This window comes from Camelina sativa, chromosome 15 (assembly GCF_030686135.1).
Source record: "Camelina sativa cultivar CO46 ecotype springtype chromosome 15, ASM3068613v1".
Taxonomy (NCBI): domain Eukaryota; kingdom Viridiplantae; phylum Streptophyta; class Magnoliopsida; order Brassicales; family Brassicaceae; genus Camelina; species Camelina sativa.
This window is the reverse complement of record NC_141894.1, coordinates 28,425,457-28,436,215: the sequence shown is the minus strand read 5'-3', so window position 1 is coordinate 28,436,215 and position 10,759 is coordinate 28,425,457. Positions and strand designations below refer to the sequence as shown.

At 35.7% G+C, this 10,759-nt stretch overlaps 1 protein-coding gene across 6 annotated transcripts; it reads right to left on the bottom strand.

Moving 5' to 3' along the window:
* Nucleotide 1: 1 nt before the first annotated feature.
* Nucleotides 2-5,209, bottom strand: LOC104747568 (protein PIN-LIKES 5). Of its 6 annotated transcripts, none has more exons than XM_087488995.1 (10): nt 5,020-5,209; nt 2,036-2,317; nt 1,875-1,954; nt 1,651-1,775; nt 1,410-1,531; nt 1,055-1,309; nt 872-972; nt 742-794; nt 468-653; nt 2-373 (listed from the first exon to the last, which is right to left on the bottom strand). In XM_087488995.1, exons 2-10 carry the CDS (start codon nt 2,168-2,170, stop codon nt 249-251), a joined length of 1,182 nt encoding a protein of 393 aa, XP_087345121.1. In that variant the 5' UTR covers nt 2,171-2,317; nt 5,020-5,209; the 3' UTR covers nt 2-248. The 6 variants fall into 6 exon arrangements, with proteins under 6 accessions (XP_087345121.1, XP_087345124.1, XP_010467523.1 ...); XM_087488998.1 differs by having other exon boundaries at nt 1,406-1,531; nt 5,020-5,139; XM_010469221.3 differs by lacking the exon at nt 5,020-5,209 and adding an exon at nt 2,394-2,933.
* Nucleotides 5,210-10,759: the final 5,550 nt, after the last annotated feature.

The following is a 10,759-nucleotide window of genomic DNA, read 5'->3' as shown; positions in this document are numbered from 1 at the left end:
ATTTCTTGACCATATGCTTTTACATTATATTGATGTAATACGTGATACAATATTTGCGTTACAAATGGGGTGATGGGGAAAAATGTAGACTTGCAGAAAGGTACAAATGCAACCAAAAGAATCTATCAAGCTATGATCATACAGAATGGTAAGATCCCTTGACAGAGCTTGGGCATCTGTTTTCCCCATGGTCTTTCTAGTAGTAGAGAGATAGAAACTTCTTGTGCTCACGCAGAGTTGCAGGTTCCCTAGACTAACAAGTGAAGGAAGATGGTGGACCATACGGTGAGGGCCGGTATAGCGACCAAGTATGTCCATAGCATGAGAACTGAGCACTCGTCTTGCGCAACATTGTACAACTGAGTCATGGTACCTGTAAGTTTCAATTTGTCTTTCCTTGTTAATATTGTTCTTTTAGTTTTTCTAGATTTGCATGAACTCAGTTCACTTGATGATTTATGACTAACCGATATTCATGGCAGGTGGGAGAGTGAACTGAAGCATCAAAACATACTGAAACAATGGATCCTCTGGAAGTAATCCTAGACTCGCAGCTGTTAGTACAACGCCTATACCGATAATTGGGAGAATTATGTACCGAACACAGACTATTCCAATTACAACCACCGGTTTGACTGCCGAGGAACGTAAACCTGTTCGATTTGAACCACAGTAAGTTTCTAAGTTTAGTTTTTTGTTTAAACTGATAGTGAAATAGGAGCTGTATATTGAGGGATTTACCTTGAATAAGGTTGCCCCCTAGTATAATAGTCATACAAGGAATGGTACCATCTCTGCACAATCGGTTAGGTTAGTAACTTAAGATGCAAATGGTTAGGAGGTAATTAATGACAAAGATTCTGGTAACTACCCAAGAAGTTTTGCAGTGGTTTGAATTATTCGTAAAGGAGCATCATCACCTATGATAAGGTTTCTGAGCCAGCTAACTGCACCGAAGATGAAACCGATAATCTGAAAGCATCAAACATGTCACATTGGTTAATTCATTCACTCTTGGTATATTCCTCAGTGCTAGTCAGTAAAATGAACTTACTGCACCGAGCGTAGGTGGTGCGAGAAGTTCCTCCAATATCTCATGGAGGAAGTTTACTCCTTTACTCCAAAACCCTGTCCCTTTCTTTACCAATTTGTCTTCGGGTGCATTAAGGAGACGGGTCTTTTGATCAGCCTCTAAGTCATTATTGGATGATTTGATTACTGCTTTCTCAGATTCTTCCATGGCTTGAATTTTCATTGCTGACCCTTTTATCAGCCGGAATGTGTATGTCCATATGTAGAAACCCCCTAGCTGCACAATAAGCAATATAGAATTCAATTTTGCTTCTCTTTTCTCCTCATTTCATACCAATACCTTTGTAACAAAAAAAGAAAGTGTCAACATTACATACTGCCATGGAGAAAGATGCGTAAGAGAGACCAACGGTTCTGCATACACTCCTGTTACCAAATGGACTTTTGTCCTCATCGCAGATTGCTGGGACTAGGATGATTGGTAGGTTCCCCATGTTTCCTATTAACCAAAATAGAATTTTGTTTCTCCACCAGAACATTGCAAAGAAATATCTGACACATACTGACAATGATGATGATGATGACGTTTACTGTCTCAAAATAATTTTGTGGTGTTACCTGAAGAACAAGTTGCAATAATAAGACCTTCAAGATAAGGAGGTGGTTTCAGAATCTTTACAACTATCCACCCAAGAAGTCCTCCGATTAGGAATGTAAGTCCCATGTTCACCGGCATAAACCACCTTTAAATTCACTCACAAGAAAATATTACAGTTGAAGATTTATCTTTCACCGTTTTTTTTTACTGAGTTACCACAAAGGTAAGAAACAAAAATGATTACCATGAGATGATGTCTTCAAGTGTGACCGTCCGAGCTAGATTGGCAAACATGAGAGCCGGTGCAAATAGTACAAACACCACCTAACAATATTTCCAAGTCAACAAATCTTCGATTGTTTGATAGTTATTTCAGAGATCCAAAGAACCATTCAATTGGATTACCTTGTTCATGGAGTTGCGGGCTTCAATAGGGAAGAGCTTGCAACGATCACTGGCCAAGAAAGCTCCCACAATACTCATGATGAGAACTTGAATAACCGGCATAGAAGCCACCTCCAACAATGACCAGAATCCCATCTTTTTTTTATGTGATTCTATAGACTGATGATCAATGAAGGGACTAGTATGGCTCAACCTCGGATCTTGTTTCTATCGATCTCTTCTTCTTCTTCTTCTTGTTCGGCTTCTGATTCTTCTACAGCTATCTGCAGAGAACTATTAAGCCTGAGAAGAGAGCAAGTAATACGAGGTAAGCACAGGTTTACGTTAAGCAAAAATACATATTTATATATAAACTTACAGAAAGCAGAATGATTAAATAAATAATTCATGGAATTGAGACATGACAGAGTTTTGAGTCTTTTGAGACCTGTATCATTGGAGAACAGAAGCTGTGTTTTTTCACGTTGCAACTACAATAATACTTTCTTTTCTTTCCATATATATATGTAAATGTTGTTTGACCTCACATAAAATAAAATAAAATATACTACTATTTTTATTATTCAACATCTATTTTTGTTTTTTATTCTAGAAATGCTTTACATTGAAATTAACGAAACAATCAAAATACAAACAATTACTACATAACTAGTGATGTATATTTTTTTTCTGTTTTAATTTTTGGATAAATGAAAACGTTTTATAGGACGACTCTAATTTGTTGTTGGAATTTGCTGATTTGAGTTAAGTTAGATAAATTATCCAAATAGTGTCGCCTGTTAAAAAAATTGTTTGGTTTACTGTACGAAATTAATTATGTGTTATAAACATTTTGAACTTCCAGATATTAAAATCAACTACTGCTAAACCTAGTATTACAAAAAAAAAAAAAAAAAAACTTAATTTTTTAGACATCTTAAAACACAGTTTATAAAGTGGTTGTGATAATTTGAGTCAATCTTGTAAGCTGTTGTTAAAAAAAAAAAAAGTGGTTGTAAAAATAATTGGAAACAGACTTAATTGCTAGCTATGTTTCTACACGTGTTTATTATAATGCACATGTATGGACCCCTAATATTATTAAGTGGCTCTACGTAAAACAACTACTATTTAGATGGGAAAGCAAATATTGAAAGAGTAACAAGGAGACAACATATCAAAGGAAATTATGTTTTCTAATTTATTATTTTATATGACTGTTATATTTACTATTGTTCCATTTTAAAAATTTAAATTTACTTTCATTTTCATGATATTTGTTTTCTTTTGTCAACTTGATGGTTTAAATGATATTTGTAAATATATTTGGACGATTTAAAAATACATCAATAACATCATCATGAGATCCCGAAAAGAAAAAAAAAGTTTATCAGGACCGGTACTATCTGGATAGTACATTTAGTAAATTATTGAACATGTTGACTACTGAAAATGAAATGCATGTATGTTTTATTGTTTTTAAGTATGGCTGAAAAGCAATTTACCATTTGTTAAGAAAAGTTAGATCGTAATTAACAATTCAAGCATATCATGATATCAATGGTGGACCCTAAATATCAAAGATTTAAGGTATGGGATTGGGAGATAGACTTGATGACTGGATCCTTCTTCATACGCAACACTTATTTATTTTTATTTTTATTTTTGTTAAAAACACGTATTTATTTAGGTCAACATGTTTTAAAATTAAGAAGCAAACAAAAAGAAATTTGTAGAAAAACGTAAATATTGTAGCTACATTTAAAAAAGTTGCAGAAAGACTTTTCAATTCAAAATCTTTATTTCTTTAATCTAATTTTGGACAATAGCATTTTCAAAAAGTTCTTTGTTAAATTACAATAGTATTGTTAACTTTTTGAAAAATTAAATATTGTCGTTTTAGTTAAAGTTAAATGACCATCTATTCAAATATTGACATTCGACCACTATTGTTTAAGTCATATTTGCCATTTTACAATTAAAAAATGGCATACAAATTAAGAGCCGCGTTTAAGAATTTGTTTTTCGTAGGATCTTGCGACCATTTTTTTTTGCAGGTTTAAAATCAAAAGATATGGATAAATCCGAATAATGCGATAGGTTTCAAACTCAAAATCGTTTAGAACTAAATAGAGCATCTCCCCCCACATAACAATACCCTTAACTACAAATCTACAATCCAACCAATCGACATAAACCAAAAATCAAATCGAACTCAAAAACTCTAACCTACAAACGAAATTATAGACTACCAGAAGCAAAAACATATTAATCTTCTTCTCTAGCTAGTTCCAAACCTCTAATTCTTCAAAATTGACAACTACTCTATGTCGTCAAAATTGGTTACTGCGGATTTTTTTTCTCTGAATATTGTATATTCAATTAGTGTGTACCATTTATAAATATTGGTAAACAACACTGAGACGAAATGTTTTGGTTCTAGCTAGTAGGAAAAAACAAACCAATGGTGTCCCCGTCAAAGGATTAGATTCATAATTAAACTTTTTTAATTAGATTAAATTTCATATTCTATTTATTTGGTATTTGGACGTTTCCTTTTCATTTTCCCCGTATATAATGTATATGACACACACACACGCAAATATAAAACAAACATTAATCAATTATCTATTCGTCAGAATTGAATTTCTTCTACACATATATGTGTACACATATTAGACATGACACATGTATAGATGCGTATTTAATGGATCTAAATTGGTAAAGATAGTTTTCCTACAACTACTCATATTACGAAAGCGAAAAAGATCATCACCATCATCAAGAATTCAAGATCATCTTAATCAGATTCTTGAGCTTTATAATTGCTATTCAATCTTAAGCACGTATACGCAAACATCTCAAAAATTTTAAAATTTGATTTTTTGCAATAATACTAATAACGTGATTCAGATTCATTCGTAATTATAAAGTCTCATGAAAACTGATGCCAAAACATGTAACATTTGTTTTGTCGGATTAATAAATAAATAGATAGAAAGTACCTGAACAATGCAAGAACTCAGAAGGATATCTATCTCTCCGATGCATTAGGAGAAGAAAAATTGCGCAGAGATATAGGAGATTAAAATTTGGAAATTATTAGAAAATTTTGAACAAAAAATTTATTCTGTGTTTCCGTGTTTTAAGCGTTTTTATATTTACCAAACAATTTAACAAAAATTACCAAACAAAGTAAAAAAGACCAATAGAGATAGAGATATAAGCTGGTTCTACGATATGGTGACAGTTGCATTTTTTGTGATCTATAGTTGGCAACTTGGCAAGAAAGACGTCTCTCCTTGTGGATTATCTGATATCGATTTACTATATTTAAATTTTTGAAAAAACGGATAGAACGATCATTATTTTCTTAAATCACTCGATGTATTATTAAAAAGATGTATTTAAATTTCACGAAATTACCCTATACAGTATATCTCGAAACAAAAAAAAGTTGTATCACCTCATATATATATATAAACCACGTGGTGGTGGACTAGTGGTTCCCATTTGGATGGAAGAGTTGCCCTGTTGGTCCAGACTAAGAATCAATTCTCCCTAGATGTGTAATTACTACTCATTTATTATGTAGCTACATGGATATGGTCCTTGCTTACGGGCCATTTGAATACTCGGAAAGAGGATCTATCCGTAAGCTGCATCTAGGAGCGGATGCAGACATATATTTAGTATGGGGCACTAATAATATTAATAACTAAATTAAGGGATATATAAATAAATATTGTATTATTTATTCAAGGAAAAACAAAAATTAGAGTGGGGCACGTGCTACACCCACGGTCAACATGTGTCCGCCATTGGCTGCACCTCCTCCAAATATTAGTCTCGGACCCTTCCATAAGTGTAGAGATTTATCTTGAGTTATAAAAAAAAAAAAACCTCATATATATACTGTATGTATATTTTTGATTTTTTTAGTGCGTATATACACACAAAAATACATGACACATGCATATGCGTATGTATGTCTTTGTGCAGAGCTGGAGTCTTCGAGGATAGAAGTGGACAACCTAACGTCACGTAAATTGAACAACAGAAGAATTTAAAATTGACCAATCATTCGGACTGAGATCATATCGTTTAGAATCAGCTTTACATATATCACAACTAAAATTGTGTTTTTCTTACTATCTCGTATCCGTAATAGCTAGTAAAGGTAACTTAAACAACAACAAAAAAAGAAAAAAAAAACAATAGCCAGTCCCAGAGAAGAACCAGCAAGTGGTACGTTTAAACAATAGCCAGTCCCATAAAAGAACCAGCAAGAAGTACGTTAAAACAATAGCAAGTCCCAGAAAAGAACCAGCAAGTAGTACGTTAAAACAATAGCCAGTCCTAGAAAAGAACCAGCAAGTAGTACGTTAAAACAATAATACTAACAGCTTAAGTTTATGACTGCCTTATGCCTAACCCTGAAGCGTTTTTGGTTATCGAAAACTCCTTTCTTTTTTTTCACGAAAAGATTATATTGAAGATAGTACAACTGGAACATACAAAGGATCAAAGACAATCAATCCAGCAAACCAGGCTAAATCTACATATTGGTTATCGAAAACTCCATATACCTGAAAATTTTAAAAGCAATATTCGACTTTTTGTTTTTGTTTTTTTTTTCATTAAAGGTTTGACCAGAAGTGTTTTTCATATTTTATAATATCCACCGCGAGCACCGAACTTTGATTTCATCACAATTCATGTGATCCTAAAAATTAAAGAACACCTGTATGCGTCTAAATTATTCACATCCTACATATCTTTCTTGCTATCTCGCGATGCAGTGGACGAATAATAATATAATAACTGACTGACTTGAAAAAAAAAACAAAAAGGAAGAAGATTAATTCTCATGTACATTTTGACTTTTCAAACTCCAGTTTAATTTATGAATCCAAGGCTGTGCATGAGGTGACATGAGTGACCAAAAGTGAATTATGTACTAGTACGATAGCTACAAAACGTGCATCGACGTCATATTTTGTAGTGTAACTAGAAAACATGGGGACCAGAATTTTCAGCTTCTCCAGTATTCTCGAACAAAATTTAGTTTGTGGACGAAGTTATACGGATTTGGCCATTTGGGGAGACGATCGACATCTCCCTCCTCCCAACTATTGGGTTGGGGGGAGGGGGCGAGAGATTTATAAAGACTCCCCAAAATATAATGTTTTTCAAGAGCCATATTGTTGGTAACTACGTTGATATATATATTCACCACATCATTCATAAATAAAGTCCAACTTAAACAACTTCTACAATGTCTATTGTTACTTAGTTTTTCAACTTATTTGTAATTTAACTCATAGTTTTAACATTATTTTTCTCCTCTTTTTAACAAAATCCAAATCCTTTTTACAAGTTCGATCTAATATTCTTGCCCTCATTATGTTACAAGTTCGATCTAATATTCTTGCCCTCATTATGTCATAAGCTGGCAACCAATGTTTTGTTTATAATTTTTCAATGTGATTTTAGTTTTAGAAAAATTGCCTCAATTAACTCAAAATTGTATTTATGCATCCTTTTTTTTGTTATTGGACCAAACTAAAAAAAATCAGGTGGAAGCCCAAAACTATCTCACTCAAACTATATCGATATTGAAATGGAAGGAAAATGTCATAAGCGACAAGCCCATACAATACTTTTCCTTATTCGACCGGGTATAATCCTAAATAAAAAGTATAGCCCATACAATATTTTACTTTATTCTTCGTACCTTGATAAACAATTTTTTTTTTTAATTTATACTACAAATTATCACCTAGTTTTTTTTATAATGTCACGTAAATTGATAAATATTATGTATTGTTAAAGTACTTGGGTATTGTCATATCAATTATACAAATTATGTCTTTAACATTAGTCCAATGTTAAAGTACATATCGTTTTTTTTTTTTTTCTAAAGTCAAAGGTTATTGCGTGTGTTTGTTAGGTTTTCTAATTTAACTCATAGTTTTAATGTTTTTTTTTTCATAACATTCATAATTCTCAACAAAGTTTGGAAGCGATAATTATAAAAACGAAAGAGCAAGATACCATAAAATATTGTTTACTTAACATGTTTAAATCGTCATTGACTTCCAGTTCTCATTGCATATGTCCACATACTCGGTATTACTATCATATTTCTTCAGTTTTTAGTTTTTTCCTCTTTGTTGAGATTCAAGAATGCTTACATCTCATTTTCTTCAAAGTGAGATTATTTTTAAAAAATTTCTCCATCAATTACTTTTTTCGAGAAAATCTTTCCACTGACATTTTTCTAAAATTATTTTATCTTTAAAAATAAATTTTTGAAGGAAAATAAGTTAATGTAAATCCATGACAATCAATAATAATCATAAAATATTTATTAAAAAAATCAATAACAAATTTGGAAAATTTATAAAAACTGTACACAAATTTTCTCCAAATAACTTCTCTAAGTTTCTAGATGACCAAATTTTTGTTAGGTTTCGAACAGAGATCTATTTTGAAAAGAGAAAAAATACAGTTTCTGATGGGCCAAGGGAATGTGAGAGAGGTTCGACCACAGCAGTCCGGCCCGTTCGTCAGAGGAAACCAAATCCTCGTTATCTTGATTGATCTCACGAACAGTCTAGGATCTTCATTTATTTTTGTTGCTGAATAATAGGAGAATATACTCCTTCTATGTTTTTCCATTTCGTCATTTGCTTCCATGTATCAAGGGATGGATTGTCCCGAATCTTTGCTTCAGTACTCTTAATAAATCAATGAAAAACCCAAAAAGAAAGGTAGTCTAAACTACCAAACAAATATCTTGTGTTTTGTTCATGTAACGCCAATAGGGACCTTACCAATTGGTATCAGAGCGGTGTAACAGAGGGGCTTGATCCGGACCACTGGCGTGGTGTCAAGCATGGGTAACAAGGAGAGAATCGAAGACTTGGAGGCTAACCTGGGGATATGCAGGACGAGATCGTCAAGATGCGAGAGGGCATGGCGGAAAAGTTTCAGTCATTGGAACTCGCCGTCAACCGTCTAGCAGAATCGGTGATGAGTAGCCAGGAAGACCGAGGCAGTGCTCAACGTTTAGAGCGACGAGGAGACACCAATCGGGCGTAGTTTCGAACGGACAACACTAATCCATTCGCAGGTGGGAGGTCGGTGAAGCTTGAGTTTCCACGATTCAAGGGAGGTGATCCGACGTCATGGGTGAGCAAAGTTAAACAATACTTTGATTACCATGGTACCGTGGAAGAACAGAGGGTCCAGTTCGCTTCTTACCACTTGGAGGACGAAGCGAATGAGTGGTGGCAGGCAACGGCGAAAGGGTTGCTGCAACACGGGGTTTCCTTGACTTGGCAAGTGTTCGAAGAAGAGTTGTGGGTCCGTTTTGGGCCTACCGACGGGGAGGACTTCGACGAAGCACTGTCAAAGATTCAGCAGAAGGGGACGCTGCAAGATTACCAAAGGGAATTCGAGAGACTCCAGAACAAGGTAGAGGGGTGGACTCAAAAGGCGTTGATTGGTACCTATGTTAGAGGGTTCAACTCTTCTATCGCAGACATCGTCCGAATGTTTAGGCCAAAGACGCTCAAGGAGGTTCTGAATCTGGCTAGACTTAAAGACGAACAAATGCAACATGGGAGGAAGAGATTCGGTGGTGGTCCGTCAGCGACGAGCTATGGCATGCCGACTTCTCGGTTCCATCAATCCACGACGGGTAACAGGGTCGAATCGTCCAGGGAAGTCGACTCTAAAACCAAAGAATCAACGTCGTCAGCACCACGTCGTTTGAGCTGGGATGAGTTGAAGAAAAAGAGGAGTTTAGGCTTATGCTTCAGCTGCGACGAGAAGTATATCCCAGGTCATCGGTGCAAGCAACCGCAACTGTTTGTCATGGAGGGAGAAGGAGATGACGACAGTGACTTAGACAAAGAGGTGGAAGGAGAGCCGAAATATGATGAAGTTCCAGAGATCACCACCTATGCACTGACGGGTTGGAGTGGACCACAGACAATCCGCTTGTCAACCTGCATCGGCAAACATCACCTCACGGCATTGGTCGATAGCGGGTCCACGCACAATTTCATCAGTGAAAGAACGGCGAGGGAGTTGAGGGTTGATCCGACACTGGTGAAACCGTTTGAAGTGAAGGTGGCAGATGGGAAGCCATTGCAGTGTCAAAGCAAGTTCGAATCGGTCAGGGTGGGTTTCAGAGCAGTGGACTTCACCATGACGCTATACGCTCTACCTCTTTTGGGATTAGACATGGTTTTAGGAGTGCAGTGGTTGAGGTGCCTAGCACCAACGGTCTGTGACTGGAAAGAGCAAACAATGGAGTTCGAATGGGGAGGGGAGACATTCAAACTCAGAGGAATACAACCAAAACTTCAAGTCGGCGGTCCACAGGAGATGGAAAAAGAGGCTCGTCAGGGGCAATCTCTGTTCGCCGTACATATTGCTGAGGCGGCAGAGAAGGAGCGGATCATTCCAGAGGGCATTCGACCCTTGATCCAAGAGTTTGACGACCTTTTCCAACCACCAACGCAGCTACGACCGCAGAGAGACATTGAGCATCACATTCCGTTGAAAGAAGGAATGGATCTGGTCAATGTCAGGCCATATCGGTACGCCCATTTCCAGAAAAATGAGATTGAGAAACAAGTAAACGAGATGCTGAGGGCTGGTATCATTCGCACAAGTCTTAGCCCCTTCTCGTCACCAGTGCTTTTAGTCAAGAAAAAGGATGGGACGTGG

What these genes read in the sequence shown, in the direction of transcription:
- LOC104747568 (XM_087488995.1), bottom strand. Translation starts at nt 2,170, where the DNA reads ATGGGATTCTGGTCATTGTTGGAGGTGGCTTCTATGCCGGTTATTCAA. An exon ending in CCCGCAACTCCATGAACAAG is followed by an intron (nt 1,955 to 2,035) that starts GTAATCCAATTG and finishes AAATATTGTTAG; the next exon opens with GTGGTGTTTGTACTATTTGC. An exon ending in TATTGCAACTTGTTCTTCAG is followed by an intron (nt 1,532 to 1,650) that starts GTAACACCACAA and finishes TTTGGTTAATAG; the next exon opens with GAAACATGGGGAACCTACCA.